Source organism: Cucurbita pepo, chromosome LG17 (assembly GCF_002806865.2).
Source record: "Cucurbita pepo subsp. pepo cultivar mu-cu-16 chromosome LG17, ASM280686v2, whole genome shotgun sequence".
NCBI classification, from domain to species: Eukaryota; Viridiplantae; Streptophyta; class Magnoliopsida; order Cucurbitales; family Cucurbitaceae; genus Cucurbita; species Cucurbita pepo.
This window is the reverse complement of record NC_036654.1, coordinates 5,404,330-5,424,536: the sequence shown is the minus strand read 5'-3', so window position 1 is coordinate 5,424,536 and position 20,207 is coordinate 5,404,330. Positions and strand designations below refer to the sequence as shown.

The window sequence follows — 20,207 nt, the reverse complement described above, 5'->3', positions numbered from 1 at the left end:
TGTTTTTTTTAGGTCATGGAATGTGATGGGTGTATTTTTCAAGTTCATTCCAATGACAGTGCATATTCTTTACATTATCAAATTCACTCATATAATGGAGGTATTAGGAGCTTGATTAAGAGTCCTACTTTTATTTTCTTTTCTATTCTATTTAAAAAAAAAAAAAAAAAAAAAAAAAAAACCGAAATACATGAACAACCACATGTTTCTACAATCATGTATTTCACTTTCAGCCTAATCTCTCATAGTTTATTCTTACTAGTGAAGATATGTTACTGTGAATGTTTGCTGAAAAGAGTTCTCTTATTTATAATCATTTACAGGATACAGAAATATGGTAAATTACAAATAATATGGAAATAGTAATAAAAGGAAAGAATAATAAATAAATGTTTGCTGAAAAGAGTTCTCTTATTTATAATCATTTACAGGATACAGAAATATGGTAAATTACTAATCATTTACCGGATACAGAAATATGGTAAATTACAAATAATATGGAAATAGTAATAAAAGGAAAGAATAATAAATGAATGCAATATATTTGCCTTTAATAAGAGGGCAAATATGGTAACCCGTAATGTAAGGCAAATATCTAGATATTTGCCTTACAATGAACGGTCAACTATCCTTAACAGTTACTCACTTATATATCTATGATCTTCTAACTTTCTAGAATTTGAGAATAGAAAGTAACCTTAACTTAGAGGAGCTCGGGTGCAAAATATAGATCATGCCTACATTGTTTCTTGGCTACCATGGTTTGATGTCATGACTAGGAAATATAAATGTAAGAAAAATATACAGGTGACGTGTCAATATTTTTTTTTACCTATTAAACGTAAATTGAGTAGTTAAAGTCTATAAGTCATAAGTATTTAAGATAAAAAAAAAAAAAAAAATCATGATCTCACATAATATACACGTAACCTAAATATAAATATTTTAAACGAACATTATTTTATTATTGGAGGCGTAAAAAACGTGATTATTTTTTAAAACATAAATAGTAAATATATATGAGTTTGACCATATAGAAATTATACTTAAATAGGTGGTAATTAGATAATTAAATTAAAAAAAATCCAAACATAGTAAATGGTCGCATTAAGTTGGCTAAACTGATTTGGCTGACTCTTTATAATGTCTCATTTTCAAATCTGAATTTTAATAATTGAGTATACTTTAATTATAATAATTTAGTTTTAAATTCAATAATAAATTTAAAAATTCACTTCTAAATGAACGTATTGGATAAATAGGTAATTTCAACCCTTTATTCTCCTCTATAAAAAATAATTATATTAATTTTTTAAATGACTTTTAACATCTCTTCGAAAAGGTCAAAAAAAAATTTTAAAAGGAAATTAAAATAATCATTGTACTTTAAAAATCATAAATTAAGTATAATAAAAAATAATTAATAGTTTCTTGGTTGCTAAAGTAAGCTTTTTTTAGTATAATTAAGTATAATAAAATAATTAAGTATATATATATATATATATATATATATATATATATATATATATATATATATATATATATTTGTCTTAATTGATCTTAGCAACTAGAATAGGATTAAAGGACTTCATTATTTTTATTTTTTTTATTTTTCATAAATTAATTTAAATAAATATTAAAATTAGGATCCTAATCAATTAAGTGGAACATTTTATTAAATATTTGTGTTTAGTGTTTTTAGGTTTAGACTCTTCTAATTAAAATTAACATCTTAATCAATTACTTTTTAGTTCATTTTTAAATAATTTAGTTTCGTCATTCATTATTATTTATCAATATTTATTATTCAATTCCACCGAACTAAAAAATTTAATAATAAGAAAAATAATAAAAAAAAATAAGAAGGTGAAATGTCTCCTAAAATTAATTAATTTTAAATCTTTTAAAACTAATCTTATTTTCTTAATGCATTTATTAACTATTCATATATGTAGGGCGAAGAAAAAATAATTTAGTATAAAAATTAATTTAATAAATAAATGTTCATGTAGGTACTACGTGAAATTTTTAATTCACATTTATATATCTTATAATCATAAAGCGACATTGTTCATCGTTGTATTGCTGTTATTAATGACGTCCTCTTAATCTATTGAATTAGTTGACTTTATCGTTTGTTTAATTAGTCTCACTTTAATAGGAATTAAAAATTAGGTAGGAAACGTTTATTTTTAATCTTATTTTAATATTTTGATGGTGAAGACTCCGACAAATTAGCAATGGTAATCTTTTTTTGACTTGAATTAATATTCATTACGTTAACACGGTACACGTTATGATTGAAGTCAACCTATAATCAAAAACTTTTTTTTTTCGTAATTTCTTACCTTTTATTTTCTTCTCTTTATATTATTTATTCCCATCTTCGACCCCTATTAATCAAGTTTAGAGTACGATACTAAAACTCGAGCAATTGAACAAAATATAAGAGGCCAAAATAATAATAATAATTAATAATAATAATAATAATGAGAGGAAATGGTGAAATAATTGTAGCATTGACTCCTGTGTGGGGTTGACTTTTTTGAAGGATGACTCGGCGAGTTAAGGGCCGAGTCAATTATTTTTGGATTTATTCAATTTTTATCCATTTGAAATGCCCTTGTTTTCAAACTTTAGGAGAAAGTCAACGCTTTTTTTCAGAGGAAGAAAATTTCTAAGCATATTTTTTGGAAAATTTAGAGTATCATTCAATTAAAATATTTATTTATTTCTTGAATTTTTAAAAATATATTATATATTTTTTAATTTAGAATTTGATAATTGGTATCAATTTTAGCTCTAATAATAAATTTTCATTGTTTTAATATTAGAATAAGAATTATGCATGAATCTTAAAAAAAAAAAAAAAATTAATTAATTAATTTGTTTATTTTAAAAATTAAACGCGTTTTTTTTTTTTTTTTTAATAATTTAAAAAATATTAGAAAGCACGAGGGGGCGAAGAATGACCATTTTGGTCAACGAGAATCTGACGTCACGGACCAAGATTTCGCTCTTCGTTAGTGGCATTTTACGTAATAATTCTGTGAATGGAGGGTAAATATGAAACATTAACCTTTAAATTGAACGAACATGTGCCTTAATGGGACATTGCCACTTGCTCCATCTTTTCTTCTCTTCTTCACTCAAAGACTCCTTAGTGTTTTACTGCTCGAACTGCTTCATACTCTGTTTTGTTTTCTCTGATTCAGCCAAATTTCTTCGTGTTCTTCTCTGAATTTTGGAAGTTCTTGAGGTGAGAAGATTGAAAATGGAATGAAAATGATGATTTCTGAATTGAATGTTTTTCTTCCTGTTTGTAGATTAAGCTTAGTGTTGTGTTTTTTATGCTCTGTTTTTCAGATTGGGTTTTGTTGATCATCTGGGTTTCATCCGATTTCATATTTTTAGGGTTTGGAATTTCGTCGAACAGTTTAGAGGCATACCCTGATTTTATGGACTGCGATTCCACGAATATCCATAGCGCTGGTGGGCTTATGCGCTATTGGTCTGCTCCGACCTCTGTGTTTGCGAATCTCCTCGATGGAACTGAAGGTCTTCTTCCGAGTAACAATGGCGGCGGCGGTAGTGGGGCAGAGGACTATCGGGTCATTCGATCTACGAGCCCTGTGGTGGTTAATCGATCTTGTTCGATGGTTAATTGTGGTGGTGGAGATCAGATTGGGAACTCGTTGGGGGTTATGAATTTGAATAACTCGATGCAATTGGATTTGGGTGCGAGGAATTCCGGTAATCTTTTCAGGCAAAGTAGCTCTCCTGCTGGGATTTTCTCTCATTTTACTGCTGAAAATGGTAATATTTCTTTGTCTAAACCCTTTGTTTTAGATTAACTTGATTGCTTCAAATTCTATGGAAATACATATAGTTGACTCCCTTGTAGGCCAGCATTCCGGCAGGCACACTAGTATGTGGCTCTCGATACCATTGTAACAGCCCAAACTCATAACTGGTACACTACTCGGTTCCTGCCTTTGATACCATTGTAACATCTCAAACCCACCGTTGGTACTCTGTCTTTGGTACTCTATGTCTGGCTGGCTCTCATACCATTGTAACAGCCCAAACCCACCGCTGGTACACTATTCGGTGTCTGGCTCTGATATCATTGTAACAGCCCAGCCCAAACTCACTACTCTCCAACTAAGGTGGGATTTCACAATTCACCCCCTTGGGACCCAAACACACCACAACCTGGCTCTAATACCATTTGTAATAGGTCAAGCCCACCGCTAGTAGATATTGTTCTCTTCGGGCTTTCCATTTCGGGTATCCCCTCAAGGTTTTAAAACGCATCTACTTGGGAGAGGTTTTCACACCCTTATAAGAAATGATCCAGCTCTCTCTAAGTAAGGTGGAATCTCGTAATATATACATCCTTGGGGACCAGCGTTCCCGCTGGTATACTGCTTGGTGTCTGGCTCTGATACCATAGTAACAGCCCAAACCCATAGTTGGTGCACTACTCGGTTCCTGGCACCAGTGTAACATCTCAAACCCACGGTTGGTTGGTACTCTGTGTTTGGTTGGTTATGATAGCATTGTAACAACTCAAACCCACCGCTGGTACAATGTTCGATGTTTGGCTCTGATATCATTGTAACAACCCAAACCCACTACTCTCCAACAAATGTGGGATCTCACACTTCACTCCCCTGGGGACCCAACTACCTTACTGGCACAGGTCAAGCCCACCGCTAGTAGATATTGTTCTCTTCAACTTTTCCTTTCGGGCTTCCCCTCAAAGTTTTAAAACGCTTGGGAGTGATTTCTACACCCTTATAAAGAATGCTCTGTTCTACTCTCTAAACGATGTGAGATCTGACAGTTTCTTAGTCGGTAGTGAGAGTATAAACTGATTATATCGTGAATTATATAGTTTAGAATGAATGGGTTTTAAAAGGATCGACCTCTTGTCGACTCGCAGGCAATACGACGAGGCAATATGATGACGATTTCCTCAACAGTTCTTGGCATAACTCTGCAACCAAGGACTTAAAAAGAGGTAGAGATAACAATGGGCGAACGTTTCCGACATCGATCGTGCTCGAAACTCAGGTACAATGCAACGTAGTGAGTTGTTTAAACCTGCAAGTTTGGCTTAGCTTAACAGTTCTTTGTTCTGCAGAAGGCTGGTTATGAAAATAACAATAGTGGATTGGCTCATCATTTGAGCTTTCCTATAACTTTCAACAATGATCCGGTGGAGAAGTTTTTTAGATTTCAAGAACATCCTATTCGTCACCAAATTCGAGCTAAACGGGGATGCGCCACGTGTCACGGTCCTATTTTCTTAACCGTGCGGCGTCGTGATCTATACACGCTCACGACCAGCCTTAAGGGGAATTAAGCCCCATATATATTTTTCGCCCCGGCTTTGTGGCTTCGTCGGACCTTAGGCGAGGTTTGTCTTCGCCAATCGAACATCGCTTGTGCGGAATCCAAGCTTGTCCAACCACACACGCCGCCTGTGCGTGTATGTCCAATCATCTGCGACACATCCGACTTGCCTCTATGCTAGGCCAACTCGTTCGGCTCGACCTTGCCTCTACTCGGGCCAAGGTCTCTCAATACAACGTCGCATCTCATCTTGTCATCTCGATCCCCATCGACGGGGTCCATATGTCTTGACGCCATCCCGAGTCTCGGGATGTCGTCGGCCATCATAACTCGTTCAGTCGTGCCATCGAGAATGGGCCCGCGTGTCGTTCATCTCATCGGGACTTCCCGAACATCCATCCATCCGGGTTCTATCGAGGCATAGGCCCTCCCGTGCCCATGCCGAGTCATTTACGGATACCGTACCGGATAGCGGGTGTATGTAGCAACCTCCAACACGCGGGCTAGGGCGCAATACCGGCACACCCGTGCCGTCCGGTACTGTCCTTCAAAAACCCATTTCAAAGGAAGTCGCCCGAGACACTCGTCTCGGCACGCTCGCCCACACTGTGACACACGTATGTGCCACAGGGTAGCTCACTTAGGCCACAGGGCCCAGGGGTGGTGGAGAGCTAACACCATGGTACCCCCTATAGTACATTTTGAGCCATTTTCATTCTACCAGGAGTAGACATGATTTTCGTGAGGTGTCATACGGTGTCGTGCATTGTCCGTCCAATGTCCGATCGACACCAAACTTGGCGAGCATTCATATTTCATATGGACGGACTTAACTCCCGAACCGCATGACCAAATTCCTTCCGGAACCTCGACTTTTGAGGTTAAGGCCCGGGGCCCTACCCGGCCCTTCAACAAGCCTATCTTGTCCTTCATGTCTATGCTGATGTCTCTGTTATGCTTGTGTCTCAACATGTCTTCAATACCCACTTTGCGTGGTGGTGTGTTGGATGATGCATCGTCCTCCTCGATCGCATCATGGCATTCTTCTACGTTGGCCCGCATATGGCCGGATGGGCGTCTCTTGAGGGACGCCCCTTTGCTTGTCATGGCGTGAGGGTCACAACCTACTCTCTTCATAGTAAGGTTGTGACATTCTCCCCCACTTAACTTAGTCATCGTCCTCGATGACTTACTCGGGTCACAATCATATTGCAGATTGTGACATTCTCCCCTACTTAATCTAGTCATCGTCCTCGATGACTTTCTCGGGCGCGTTCGCCCCACCTATTACAAAATTCTCCCCCACTCAATCTCGGCATCGTCCCGATGACGATCCGACTCTTTGTCTGTTGGCGACTTGACTCGCTGGATTTGGTTGTGCTTCAGAAAAATCTTCTATCGTTGAGCACCTGACGATCTTTTGTCATAATGCTCTCCCTGCTGACGTCTTATGCCAACTTGGGACAAGTTCGAGTGGATGCTTCTGACTTCTCTTTCGTCAGGTGGCACCACGTTCTGACTCTTGACTTGGTCAGTTGTTGGGTGAACTTGTCCTCACTTAGGCTTGTTCCTTTATCTACGGCTATCCCCATTCGGACCTATTTCTGTTGTTCGCCCATCTTGGACTCGGCCACCGAGACTCGCAACGTAGACGTGACTCTTCAGCGTTTGCCATAGTTGTGGGTGAGGCTGACTCTCTTTGCAGACACTCACCAGACAAGTATGGACTTCGGAGGCACTCTTGCCCTATTTTGGCCAACTTGGCCCCAGTGTGTGTATCCTCTTCGGATCACATAAACTAGTGCACCCCTCGGGGTGGGGCTCGCAAGCCCAGTCGCGACACTCTTTGATCGCGACCACTTCTCCTGTGAACTAGTGCACCCCTCAGGGTGGGGCTCGCAAGCCCAACCGCAACACTCTTTGGTCGCGACCACTTCTCCTGTGAATTGATTCACCCCCTTGGGGTGGGGCTCGCAAGCCCGGACGCAACGCTCTTTGGTTGCGACCACTTCTCCTATTGAGCAAAGTCAACTCTTTGACAGTCTCTTCAGTTGTTGGCGCTAACTTTCGGCCAACTCTTTGTATTTTGTCACATCGTGTGACTACTGTTGTGTGTGAACTTCCAGCTTGTTGCTCACTTCTCGAGCGGATACTGGTCTTGACATCTGTTGGTGGAGTCATCCACCCTAGGCACAAGGTGGTGACTCAAGGAATACACGTGTGCTCGTATGTCCGAGCACCTTTACGGGATGAGAGACTTATTGATGTTGCTCTCCCCCGCTCTAACTCGGCTGCCTCTCTGCAGCAAGGTCGTCCCCCCATAAGGACTTACATTGTATACGGCTTTTGCACTTGGCCGATGCTTGTCTTTTCTTGACTCTCGGCTTCTCTGCTTGCAACCACTGACACTATTCCTCTAATGTGAATGGTTCTTTGGAACGCACCATCATGGTGCTTTCTATTTCGCTGCCCTGTCTCACTTCGGAACTGCAAGCTCTTGTCAGGTGAGCTTGGTCTTGCTTGACGGGTAGATCTACCCATATTGAGGTGTCGACACACGACACTAATGAATTTCAGGTAGTCTTGGCTTCAACCCCCAACTGATTATAATTCTGACCGGCAACTGTCCTGCCCATTTCGGCACTCTTGACACACTTGCAAGGTCTTCGATCAACTCTTGGGTTCATTTCTCTTGACTGTCTTGCCCGACTAGACGCACAAAGTGTGGCTCTGATACCAAGTGTCACGGTCCTATTTTCTTAACCGTGCGGCGTCGTGATCTATACACGCTCACGACCAGCCTTAAGGGGAATTAAGCCCCATATATATTTTTCGCCCCGGCTTTGTGGCTTCGTCGGACCTTAGGCGAGGTTTGTCTTCGCCAATCGAACATCGCTTGTGCGGAATCCAAGCTTGTCCAACCACACACGCCGCCTGTGCGTGTATGTCCAATCATCTGCGACACATCCGACTTGCCTCTATGCTAGGCCAACTCGTTCGGCTCGACCTTGCCTCTACTCGGGCCAAGGTCTCTCAATACAACGTCGCATCTCATCTTGCCATCTCGATCCCCATCGACGGGGTCCATATGTCTTGACGCCATCCCGAGTCTCGGGATGTCGTCGGCCATCATAACTCGTTCAGTCGTGCCATCGAGAATGGGCCCGCGTGTCGTTCATCTCATCGGGGCTTCCCGAACATCCATCCATCCGGGTTCTATCGAGGCATAGGCCCTCCCGTGCCCATGCCGAGTCATTTACGGATACCGTACCGGATAGCGGGTGTATGTAGCAACCTCCAACACGCGGGCTAGGGCGCAATACCGGCACACCCGTGCCGTCCGGTACTGTCCTTCAAAAACCCATTTCAAAGGAAGTCGCCCGAGACACTCGTCTCGGCACGCTCGCCCACACTGTGACACACGTATGTGCCACAGGGTAGCTCACTTAGGCCACAGGGCCCAGGGGTGGTGGAGAGCTAACACCATGGTACCCCCTATAGTACATTTTGAGCCATTTTCATTCTACCAGGAGTAGACATGATTTTCGTGAGGTGTCATACGGTGTCGTGCATTGTCCGTCCAATGTCCGATCGACACCAAACTTGGCGAGCATTCATATTTCATATGGACGGACTTAACTCCCGAACCGCATGACCAAATTCCTTCCGGAACCTCGACTTTTGAGGTTAAGGCCCGGGGCCCTACCCGGCCCTTCAACAAGCCTATCTTGTCCTTCATGTCTATGCTGATGTCTCTGTTATGCTTGTGTCTCAACATGTCTTCAATACCCACTTTGCGTGGTGGTGTGTTGGATGATGCATCGTCCTCCTCGATCGCATCATGGCATTCTTCTTCGTTGGCCCGCATATGGCCGGATGGGCGTCTCTTGAGGGACGCCCCTTTGCTTGTCATGGCGTGAGGGTCACAACCTACTCTCTTCATAGTAAGGTTGTGACACCACGCACCCACGAAGCATTGCCGAGCGGGTAAACCCTGTCTTCTTTCGATCAAACCCGCTGTCCTACACTGATTAACTGCATTCAAATTCTTAAATCTCCAAGTTTTTGCATTTTTAGAATAGAAGAACTCGGATTAGTGACAGAATGAAGAAACTACAAGAGCTGTTTCCTGACATGGATAAAGTAATTATCCTGACCCTCGATGATTCATCGTTCTAACGTCGTACAATTTCAATGTTTAAAGACTAAATCGTTCGATCGATCGATCTTTCCTTGCAGCAGACGAGCAAAGCTGAAATGCTGGAATTGGCCGTTGAATACATTAAAGGCCTGCAGAGACAGGTCAAGGTAACAGTCAAAGACAACCTTAAGTTAATCGAATCACATGATGATGATCCAACTGCCACTTTTGTCTCATGAAAAGCTCTGTGTATTTGTTTTGGTGCAGACCCTCACTGATACGAATGCGAAATGCGCGTGCTTGTGCTCGAGTCGATAACAAGAAGAAACACGTATATTTTAGCTTGGTTTTGATTTGTACAGACCACAGGTAAAGCTTTAAGGAACATGAAGATCAAAGAACAAAAACAAAACAACGTTGTTTACTATGTTTAAAGTTATAGGATTCTACGAAGATTGTCTGTGTAATTGTATTATATGTTAGAAATTCTATATAAGATCCAATTCAACAAAAGACAATTGAATAGTTTGCATTCTGGCATGTAAATATGCTTGTTGGATCATCATATGCATAGCTATAAGCCATTGGACAAGCTGACTTGAACGCTTTCGAATAACCCGTCGGCTTGCACGTCTGCGGGCTACCGTATGCCCCGGTGCAGCAATACTGCGGCGTGTTTAAAGCCAAGCACGCACTTTTACAAGCAATGGTTACACCCTTCTTCTTCACCTCCAATCCTCTAGGACATCGTTGATTCAAGTCCGACAGGCATTTCACTGTTCGACAACTCCCCGATCCACCAGAGGGGGATATCGAAATCTCCATGTTATAGCCATCAACAAGGCTAACATCATAGAAATCCTGAGGACTGTCTAAGGTGAACTCTGCAAGTGTAGAAGGTGGGGCACCTCCCGCCCCATCGCATTCGATTACGCCACCGCAATCGCCTGTATCACACGTCCCTTTGCCAGAGGCATCGAAGGAACAGCCATGTCGACCCCAGAATCGACCTGACCATCCTGTAGGTGCATTGATCGTTACGGTCTTTCCGGGATTCAGCTGAAATCCGCCGTTCATTAGCTGAGGCTTCCCTGCTCCTGGTTGGATTCCTGGCCATACTGTGTCGCTACATTTGTTCACCAAACTGAAAACTGCTGCATCAGTGGCTGAAACACAAAAACATCCATCAAAACACAGAGAAGGAGATCAAAGAGGGAAAGATTTGTGATTATTACCAAAGAAAAAGCAGGAAAGCAGAAGGAAGAACAGGGAGAACTCCATGAGAGCAGCACAGTGTTAGCTTTGAGAAGAGAACCAGGAGGAGTGGTGGCCTTTAAGAAGGCCAAACAGCACAATTAGTCAACAAGTTCAAGTTGTCATTCTTTTGGCCAAGAAAAGTTACCAAATTTGGGTGAAAACTGGAATAAACAACTGGTTTTTAATGGGACTATATATACATATATATGGTAATTTTTTGAGCATTTGAAAATTACCAAAAGAGAAACGTTTGAATGGTGTGAAGAATCATGTGAGCATGAGTAAAAAATTCCATCTTTGACTTGTTTGGGTGTAATTTAAACTTTAATTACTCATTCTTGTACTTCATTTTTGTTACCTATTTGACTACGCTACAAGATTATATGGTAATGAAACCAATACGTGTAAGAAAGGGTGTGTAAAACTCTTCTTAGCAGACGCGTTTTAAAAATGTTGAGAAGAAACCTCGAAGCGAAAGCCCAAAGAAAATAATATATGTTAGCAGCGGGCTAGAGTCGTTACAATATGTTTTCTTGTAGGTCGGTCATTTGTTCAATCTAGAATTCCATCTCTTTTTTTGTTTCTGGTACGGGTTTGATTTGAGTTCTTTTGTTCAAATCAATATCTATGTTGAGCTTCCCTTCCCCGTTGTCTTGCCCATTTAATCCACTTTTTAATCTTACTTATCCATAATATAGGTTACATTAATAACTAAAATACATTAACACATGAAATATTTTTTAAAGTAAGGTGAAGTTGAATTGTAATCAGAATCTGAGTAGTATGAATCTTTCGAACGATAGACATCTTAACTCAATATTGATCAAACTTCGACTTTCTATAAATTTCGATTGGAAAGTTGAAACAAACATTTATTTTTTCATAAAACATATATCCAACCACATGATATCAAAACATAACAAGCAGTTTTATTCATCATCTTCAAACACCTCACCATCCTCCATCTTCTAAAAACCTGCATAAGAACAACAAGAACAAAATCAAGTTTATGAAGAGTCTTCAACACAAAAACAACCAGAAAAAATGTTGAGATTGAAGATGAAGAAAGAGTTACATGGGTGGAAATTCAAAGCGCATTTCTGAGGAAGCAACATGGCCACGTTGTAATCAATACCAGAAACAGGGGGGGCGTCCAACACTGCACAGAGACATGGCTGGCCGAGAGTCTTGAGCGCATGGCAACAGAGAAGACTTGGTGGCATGGGGCTGAATGGCGACAGTGATGGCTTGCAAGGAATGAGCTGAACCAACGTGGAAATCAAGCTGTTCGAACAGAACTTGGCTTTGCTTTGCTCCACAAAGCATGTCATTGCTATCATGAACACTAGAAATTGCAGAGGTTTGAAGCTTCCCGGCTTCATTCTTGACCTGAAATGAAATTTGAAGAGGAATAATGGGGTTTTAATGGGGTTGAAAATGTTGGTTTTATGAGATGAAATGAGAGCAAACTCATGCTTTCGTGCACTGTCTTCCTAACCCAATGCACACTTCCAATGCTATATGCAATTTTTGGTTTCTACTTCTAATTGGGCTGTGGTTTTTTGTGCAGGTGAAACAGTTGGAAAGCATTTAGCTGATGAAAAAGGATATGTTACTTTCTTCAGGCTTCAATGGAAGTCATACAATCAACAAACCAACACATAATGCTGACAGATATTCTTAAGGATGAGTGCCTACTAAATGTTACGGTCATGCTCGAGCATGTTGTCCGTGGCTGCATGCCTATGTCATGCCATTGTATTTTCTATTTGTATGACTACTCGACGAAATCATGTCTAAACCTACCAAATCTAAATCGATTCAAAATGTACTAGATGGGTGTGACTAGTTGTCAACTACTACCCTGATTTTGTATGACCGTAAGATGAAATCGCGTCTAGATTTGTCCGATCATAAGAGACAGCAAATACAAATTGACTTGACTCACTTGGTATTAGAAGTGAGTGTCGCATAATCGTTTGTTATTAAGTAAAATGTTATTGTGACACTAAGCCTACAGGTTTGAGAACCACATGGAAGAACAGACATGGATTCATAACGAATACCAGATTCAAGCAGACCTTGATTCATATCAAATACAAGATTCAAGCAGAAAAAGAATTGCGAGTAAGAAATCTAACGACTCAATTATAGAACCGAATCAGTTCAGTGCAACGAAAACTAATTGGATTCATCAAACTACAATGAGCAAAGTAAGGGCAAATCCATCTAATACTCCGATTTTTGAAATCTCATATACTTGTGACCTAGAAACTAGCCATGGATAGTAGTTAAGAACGCAGCAGATTTACAGCAGAATCTAAACCTGGATCAGAGAAGGCATTTTAAAAGTAGTAAAACAGAAAGATGCAAAACAATCAAGCCAACCCTCTATGCCCTTTCGCCTCTGATTCTCCTAGCCAATTGAATATCCTTCGGCATAATGGTGACTCTCTTCGCATGAATAGCACAAAGATTTGTATCTTCAAACAGACCGACCAAGTACGCCTCTGCCGCCTCCTGAAGCGCCGACACGGCACTGCTCTGGAACCTCAGATCGGTTTTGAAGTCCTGTGCGATCTCACGAACCAATCGTTGAAACGGAAGCTTTCGGATCAAAAGCTCAGTACTCTTCTGGTATTTTCGGATCTCACGGAGTGCGACGGTTCCAGGGCGAAAACGATGGGGCTTCTTGACTCCGCCGGTGGCTGGAGCTGACTTTCGGGCGGCTTTGGTGGCCAATTGCTTTCTGGGAGCCTTGCCTCCGGTGGATTTTCTGGCAGTTTGCTTGGTGCGTGCCATTCGAACCGATTAGCTTAGCAAAATTATGAAGATTCGAGCTCCGAAGTGATAATTTTCAATTGAGCGGTGAAGAAACTGCGAGGGTTGGAGGCGGAGATATAGAGATTTGGATGAAAAAAAAAGCGGGAGATTTCAAATTTTGGTGGAAATTTGGTGAATTCCCTTTCTAGGATGACCGTTGGATTGTTAATTGGACGGTGAGATTCGACGGGTTAGGTCCGTTCAAAGATAGCGATCCGTGGCTGAAACAAACAAGCAATAATATTCTGCCACGTGGAAATATCCCGCCCTTTTCTTTTCGTCTTTCATTATTCAACTATTTGGAGGGAACAATTTTACCGCCTAAAAGCTTTTTTTATTTTAATTACAAAATAATTCATTTTTATTGGTAGAATTTCATTGGATGAAAATAATAATAATAATATATTTTAATTTCAAATCCTTTTTATATTTCCATATTAACTTCCATTTACACATATTTTAACAATTTCATAAATTTAATTAAATTCAACTTACCACATTAATCTCACCCTTCAACAAAATAATCTTAAGATCAAATTTTTCATTCAAATAATTTTGCATCCAAGAAAGAAACGATCTATAATGAACATCAAAATGGAACAATTTGCAGTCCAGAAAGCAATTCATTGAGAAATTCGGATTCAAGATCCCCATATACATTCAATCTGCAACCGATCTAAACCCTAAGCCACAAAATCAAACTCATAAATATAACAGAACCACCAAAAGAAATTATCAATCCACGAATTTAAGCTCTTTCCCCTCTAATCCTCCTTGCCAATTGAATATCCTTTGGCATAATCGTGACTCTCTTGGCATGAATCGCGCACAGATTCGTATCTTCAAACAGACCTACCAAGTAGGCCTCTGCTGCTTCCTGCAACGCCGCTACGGCACTGCTCTGGAATCTCAGATCGGTTTTGAAATCCTGAGCGATCTCACGAACCAATCGTTGAAACGGAAGCTTGCGGATCAAAAGCTCTGTACTCTTTTGGTACTTACGGATCTCACGAAGTGCGACGGTTCCAGGACGGAAGCGGTGAGGTTTCTTCACTCCACCGGTGGCTGGGGCTGACTTCCGAGCAGCCTTAGTGGCCAATTGCTTCCTTGGAGCCTTGCCTCCGGTGGATTTTCTGGCGGTTTGCTTGGTGCGAGCCATTCGGGTGAATTGGAATGACAAAATTTGAAGGTTTTGGTAATGTGATCTGAGACTTTGGTTGTGGCGAATGGAGATTTGGAGGTGTACATATAAGCGTTGTGTTGTGTGTGTGTTGAAGAAAAAGCGCGAGGTTCTTAAATTTTTCGATTTTAGGAGCGTGATGGATGACCGTTGGATTGCGAAGATTTCGGACGGTCCGATTTGTTTGATTTGTCTGTTTGAGGATTCCAATCCGTGGCAGTTTTTGACAGCCAATAATATTCTGCCACCTGTGATAATATTTTAATGAGTTCCCAAATTATTTTATGGATGATAAATTTGATTAAAATTAGTGAAAAAATATCAATTTATACTCTTCAATTTCAATCAATTAAAATCTAATAAGAAAAAATCAACTCATTTAAATCTTAAAATTTATAAGTTTAATCAATGAAATCCCTAAACTTATAATAATTTCAATTTCTACCTTTTAATTAAATTTAAAAGTATTATAAATCAAGATAATTGGAGTTCACATATGAATATTATGCTTTTTATATTTTATATTTCATCAGTATAAATTTTATTAAAAAGATAAAAAAAAAATAATAAATTCAATAATATTTCATACTATAATATCCTGAATTTTAAATATTCAAATTTCAATATTCTATCATTTCCATCAAATTTTAAGCGTTTTCTTATTATAATTATTAGTTTAAAGTCTCAAATTATTCCTTTTTTTTTTTCTATACTTTTTTACTTTAACTTTATTACTATTGTAAATCTACATATTCATTTGTTAGTAAACAACTCTGTATAATTATTACTATAGTAAATCTAAAATTTACCCTAATTCACCCGCTCTCGAACACGGACAAATTTGATTTTTGGAGCATTAGGGTTTGGTTCTTTCATCGTATATCATCTCATGATCTATTGATACTAGAAAACATCTTTACTAGTTCGTTATAAAAATTATTCTAGCTTTAGCGCCCTATTCTTTGCAAGATTTAAACCAGTCAATCACCTTAACCATAGTTCTTTGTCTCATATCAGTGTTGGGAGGGAAATGGTTCACTTCGCGCACCCATGCAGGTACGGCGAGTAGTCAATACTTATTGAGTTAAGTTAACAGAGCATGCAAGATAATCATTGGATTTTTATTGAAACGCGCCTATTGGATAATGTACACAAAATTATATATAACATCAGAGGATGTACACAAAACTATATAGTACATCACCATTCACATAGGAAGTACAATATAATTTTAGCAAATTTGAAAATAAGACATCATTGGATACATCATTGTGTAAGGCAATACCTAGCTGGAAAACACGCACAAATGAAACAAACAAAGAAGATATATAATGTAGAGGACATTGATTCATGCCCCCATTATGATAAATAAAAGCAAAGAAATAACCGAGTCTATGTCTATACAACGTAAACTACAGTATTTCTACCGTATCGCGTTCGTCTCGCGTCTAAATACAACCAAGAATACTCCTACAAAACTTCCCTACTACTGGCTGGCTCCTTGCTATTTCCATAGTACAAGAACCATACCATTTTCTTTCCTTTCTAGAACTCAGAGAGTTTGCTACAACAAAATGGGATGTTGATCTTTTTTTTTTTTTTTTTTTTTTTTTTTTAAAAACTNCTCTTGGAATGTTGCATCTAGCCAGATGCTCCAGCAGCGGTGCGTTTCTCGTCTTCTCCTTGCTCTTCCTTCGAGAATTCCTTGATTAATTCGCGTTGCCTTGGAGTAAGACTCCTGAGGATGAAACACACAAATACCATCCATAAGAAGAAATGAAAGAACAAATTATGTTGAAATGTGTTTCAATAAAAACTAAAGACGAGACGAATATCGACAGAGTTGCGGGAACAGGTGGACTCACGTTGGTATGCTGACGTTGAAGTGCACGTATTGATCGCCGAATGAGTACGAGTTCCTCGTTTTTATCCCTGCAAGAGAACAGAACAGAACATCATGTCTAGCATAGACTCTCAATTTGGAGTGCCCCTTTAGAAACAAAAACATTTGATGCTACCAACAAGTCTATTGTAACTCTTTCCAATGCCATCAAGAAGCCTAAAAAAATGATATTGGCTACATTACCTTTCTTCTTCAGAACAACCTTCTGTCCAGGTTGAGTGCCAGGACGGACCTAATAATTACAACTCAATGTCATCAATCTGGCATTAAACCCACAATACTCATAACGCATGATTTCAATATTGACATGTTGCCTACCTTAAGGACAACATCTCCCGTTAGCGTCGGAACCTGGATAGTGCCTCCTAATATAGCCTGCACCGAAAATACCAGATAGGTGAACTATTACTCAACAGAAAATAAGAGCTTTGACTTCAGCTTATCGGGATAGAGGTAGGCAAAAGAGAAAATTTCGACAGTTGTGGATCGCTCGAATAAATGCAGTAATTCGATATAATAAGGTAGACTACAGTTATAGTAGATTCATACACAATCTGTACAAGAGGCAGTTGCTTCTTAATCGTAAAATACTTGCCNGATATTCTTTTGGATTGGAGGCTCTCTTTTCGGTGACACGTTTTATGCCCATGTAGAGTCTTACACGTTTCTCAATGAGAGCTTGGTTTCTTGCTTATCAAATTAAGAAGAAAAGATAGAAATTACTACCTGAGTGATGCTTAAAACAGCATCTACGTGAATGTCAGAGCCTTCTCTTTTGAAAACGGGGTCTTCGCGAACCTTTTTTTTTCCAAAAAAAACAGGAGGGTCGACACATCAGCCAAGGGAGAAATAGACAACGATATCGAATGAAAGAGTGCACGAATGAATGAGAAATCGAAGTCACCTTAATAGTAACATATAGATCACCAGGTTGATTTCCATCAGGATCTGTACCTCCACTCCTGAACACCTTCATAGTTTCATTATCATCTATCCCTGTATAAGCCATCAAGAACACCAATCTAACATTGTCCACAAGTGCAGAAAAGGATTTTTGAGAAATATCTATAAGATTTAACCTTGTAAGGAAACCAGGAAGACTTACCTGCCATTACGTCCACCTTAACCGTTTTCAATCTTCTCACAACTCGTTCTCCATTACAAGACTTGCAGAAATTCTGAAACGTTTTTAAGAAAAAATGAGAAACCAGAATTTCACGATACAAGATTAATTTGTAAAAAGATTCTAAACAAAAAGTGCAACATACCGATACAATTTTTCCACTTCCACCACATTGCGAACAAGTAGCTTGCATTCTGAATGGGCCAGTTTGCATATACGTCTAGTGTTCGAGAGTGATAAATGAAATGTCTTAGATCTCACAAAACTACATTCATATGGAAAATGACTAACGGAACAGAACAACAGAAAAAACTAACCATGCCTGAGCCCTTACAGCGTCTACATGTCTCGGGTCTAGTTCCAGGTGGAACACCACTACCACCTGCAAAATCAAGTCTTATCTTATCAAAGAACTCGAGGCAGTCAACTAGAAGATAAAATTTCAAGAATTGAATAGATTTTGCCTACCACAAGTATCACATGGCACAGCAGCATTAAATGCCACATTTTTTCTGCATCCCTGGACAGCTTCCATAAAGGATATCTCCAAAGTAACCTACCAACAAAAACCAACAATAATAAGTGTGCTGCCTAAGAATGAAGCTCAGAGCATATAACCAGATAGGACTTGCACCTTGATATCTTCTCCACCAAAGTTCTGGCGAAATATATTAGAGAACTGATCGCCACATGCAGGAGAACACATGAAAAAGACTGTAAGCTTTCAAGGGGGAAAAACGTTACAAAAGAAACTCAATAGAAGATTGGCTTACGTCAAATCCCCGAAACATTCCACTAAACGGGTCAAAGTCTTCACCAGGGAAGCCACCGTGATGGTCTTGTTGTGAAAAGGCTTCATGCCCAACCTATGACATTGTATAGAAAAACAGAATAAGTGGAACTTAAATCTTGAATGCTGACCTTTTACGGGGAAAAAACATTTACGTGGACTTCAAAACCATACCTCGTCATATTGTCGGCGTTTATCCTCATCTTTCAAAACCTAACACCATTAAAACACAAACTATAAAAACTTGAATTGTAGAAAGAAGAAAAGACACATTTATATACACATCTCTGCAAAAAATCATAGATGTATGGGGATTATTACCTCATAAGCCTTGCTAACTTCTTGAAACTTCTTTTCAGCATCGGGGTCATCCTTGTTCGTATCTGGATGAAGCTTTTTTGCTAGCTGCCAAAGAAGAATGTTCAATTCACTATAATGTAACAGCAAGACTTAACAACAGATTCGCCCGAAAAAATCTAATTTTCAATTTAAAGAAAACGGCTTTCAGAGTATCATGAGTCACCAAATGCCGAACTTCTAACTTACCCCGTAGTATGCTTTCTTTATTTCGGATGCAGTTGCGTTCTTGTTCACACCCAGCGTATCATAATAATCTCTAGCAGACATTCGTGCTGATTCAAAAAGCACATAAATGATAAAAAGTTTTAAGTATTCCCGACACGTTTGTGATCTAAAATTGATAGCATATAATAGGCGTAACTTGTTGATGCAACAATGATATCAAACTACACCAACTAGAACTGGAAGGATAGACATAACGCCCATCACTATGGATGCAACAGAGGAAATCAATTGAAGAGAACATGATAGGAAGTAAATAAATGAAACCTGAATTATGTATAGCATCGTACCAGTGCCATGAATTAATTTTGCTTCTCCATGGTTGGCCCCAAGAGCTCCCAACTGAAACCAGTTCTTTTTATTCACTGCACCACAGAATTTTTTAAAAAAGATCAATCAACAAAATGGTAAGAGCAAGATATTAATCCAATTCCAAAGAGAACTTTTAACGAATAAGAAAAAAGAGGGTACAAATACAAAAACATACCATTCTTCGAAGTGAAATTTCCAAAAACAACGGATTGATTGCAAACCCCAGAAGTGAATCGCCTACAACTCCCTTGAAGAATCGCGTCGTTTACCTAAAAAGAACGAATCTCGAAATAAAATCACAGAAAATTACGAAATCAACAACACGATTACGAGAGAGAATCAGATAAAGACGACATACGGAGCTTGAGGGTTCGCGAGGGAGGTGGGGTGTGAGGGACCGACGAGCCAACAAACGGATGAGCCTGAGGCCATCGGAGCGAACCATTTGGAGGTACGTGACGCAGAGGGTTAAGGGTGTATATCAAACTGGGTGTGTAGGTAGGTAGGTGGGAGAAGGAATTGAAATGGGAAATTGAATGATAGGCAATGGAGGATATGATAAACCCTGAAAAACCCTAATTGGAGAGAGAAAGCGCGGAAGGTTCTGGCAGAGAGAAGAGGAGGAGGAGGAGGAGGAGGAGGAGAATCGCTCGCCCTTTTTCTATAATTTCTAAGCTTTAGGCGTTTAAGGAGGGAGGAAAAGGCCCAAACTTTCCGGAAGCAACCTCAGGCTAT

General features: G+C 39.5%; 6 protein-coding genes across 6 annotated transcripts; 1 reads left to right on the top strand and 5 right to left on the bottom strand.

Annotated features, from left to right (window-relative positions):
• The first annotated feature begins 3,053 nt into the window (after positions 1-3,053).
• On the top strand, positions 3,054-9,892 carry LOC111778794 (transcription factor bHLH130-like). The gene is made up of 8 exons (XM_023658769.1): positions 3,054-3,060; positions 3,367-3,816; positions 4,949-5,079; positions 5,150-5,291; positions 9,320-9,348; positions 9,439-9,504; positions 9,601-9,669; positions 9,770-9,892. Exons 1-8 carry the CDS (start codon positions 3,054-3,056, stop codon positions 9,818-9,820), a joined length of 945 nt encoding a protein of 314 aa, XP_023514537.1. The 3' UTR covers positions 9,821-9,892.
• Positions 9,893-9,992: 100 nt separating this feature from the next.
• On the bottom strand, positions 9,993-10,925 carry LOC111778199 (thaumatin-like protein). Its single transcript, XM_023657889.1, has 2 exons — positions 10,738-10,925; positions 9,993-10,668 (listed from the first exon to the last, which is right to left on the bottom strand). Exons 1-2 carry the CDS (start codon positions 10,781-10,783, stop codon positions 10,007-10,009), a joined length of 708 nt encoding a protein of 235 aa, XP_023513657.1. The 5' UTR covers positions 10,784-10,925; the 3' UTR covers positions 9,993-10,006.
• Positions 10,926-11,570: 645 nt separating this feature from the next.
• On the bottom strand, positions 11,571-12,571 carry LOC111778455 (putative lipid-transfer protein DIR1). The gene is made up of 2 exons (XM_023658291.1): positions 11,835-12,571; positions 11,571-11,735 (listed from the first exon to the last, which is right to left on the bottom strand). Exons 1-2 carry the CDS (start codon positions 12,139-12,141, stop codon positions 11,728-11,730), a joined length of 315 nt encoding a protein of 104 aa, XP_023514059.1. The 5' UTR covers positions 12,142-12,571; the 3' UTR covers positions 11,571-11,727.
• Positions 12,572-12,793: 222 nt separating this feature from the next.
• Positions 12,794-13,676, bottom strand: LOC111778454 (histone H3.2). The gene has a single exon (XM_023658290.1). The coding sequence runs from the start codon at positions 13,559-13,561 to the stop codon at positions 13,151-13,153; it is 411 nt and encodes a 136-aa protein (XP_023514058.1). The 5' UTR covers positions 13,562-13,676; the 3' UTR covers positions 12,794-13,150.
• Positions 13,677-14,165: 489 nt separating this feature from the next.
• LOC111778793 (histone H3.2-like) lies at positions 14,166-15,814 on the bottom strand. The gene is made up of 2 exons (XM_023658767.1): positions 15,811-15,814; positions 14,166-15,010 (listed from the first exon to the last, which is right to left on the bottom strand). The coding sequence occupies exons 1-2, from the start codon at positions 15,812-15,814 to the stop codon at positions 14,331-14,333; spliced, it is 684 nt and encodes a 227-aa protein (XP_023514535.1). The 3' UTR covers positions 14,166-14,330.
• Positions 15,815-16,069: 255 nt separating this feature from the next.
• Positions 16,070-20,157, bottom strand: LOC111779384 (chaperone protein dnaJ GFA2, mitochondrial-like). Its single transcript, XM_023659548.1, has 18 exons — positions 19,831-20,157; positions 19,648-19,741; positions 19,451-19,525; positions 19,125-19,210; positions 18,900-18,983; positions 18,753-18,791; positions 18,562-18,654; positions 18,423-18,467; positions 18,257-18,344; positions 18,106-18,170; positions 17,934-18,008; positions 17,771-17,843; positions 17,570-17,661; positions 17,392-17,463; positions 16,984-17,040; positions 16,849-16,897; positions 16,628-16,694; positions 16,070-16,500 (listed from the first exon to the last, which is right to left on the bottom strand). The coding sequence occupies exons 1-18, from the start codon at positions 19,915-19,917 to the stop codon at positions 16,404-16,406; spliced, it is 1,338 nt and encodes a 445-aa protein (XP_023515316.1). The 5' UTR covers positions 19,918-20,157; the 3' UTR covers positions 16,070-16,403.
• Between the last annotated feature and the right edge of the window lie 50 nt (positions 20,158-20,207).

Excerpts from the sequence above, each read along its gene's own strand:
- LOC111778794 (XM_023658769.1), top strand. Across the intron at positions 3,817-4,948 it reads TCATTTTACTGCTGAAAATG|GCAATACGACGAGGCAATAT; the intron begins GTAATATTTCTT and ends GTCGACTCGCAG. Across the intron at positions 9,349-9,438 it reads CACGAAGCATTGCCGAGCGG|AATAGAAGAACTCGGATTAG; the intron begins GTAAACCCTGTC and ends TTGCATTTTTAG.
- LOC111779384 (XM_023659548.1), bottom strand. The coding sequence starts at position 19,917 with ATGGTTCGCTCCGATGGCCTCAGGCTCATCCGTTTGTTGGCTCGTCGG. Across the intron at positions 18,792-18,899 it reads AAGTTAGCAAGGCTTATGAG|GTTTTGAAAGATGAGGATAA; the intron begins GTAATAATCCCC and ends TAATGGTGTTAG. Across the intron at positions 18,171-18,256 it reads TGTGCCATGTGATACTTGTG|GTGGTAGTGGTGTTCCACCT; the intron begins GTAGGCAAAATC and ends TTGATTTTGCAG.
- LOC111778199 (XM_023657889.1), bottom strand. The coding sequence starts at position 10,783 with ATGGAGTTCTCCCTGTTCTTCCTTCTGCTTTCCTGCTTTTTCTTTG. Across the intron at positions 10,669-10,737 it reads GCTTTCCTGCTTTTTCTTTG|CCACTGATGCAGCAGTTTTC; the intron begins GTAATAATCACA and ends TTTGTGTTTCAG.
- LOC111778455 (XM_023658291.1), bottom strand. The coding sequence starts at position 12,141 with ATGAAGCCGGGAAGCTTCAAACCTCTGCAATTTCTAGTGTTCATGATA.
- LOC111778454 (XM_023658290.1), bottom strand. The coding sequence starts at position 13,561 with ATGGCACGCACCAAGCAAACTGCCAGAAAATCCACCGGAGGCAAGGCT.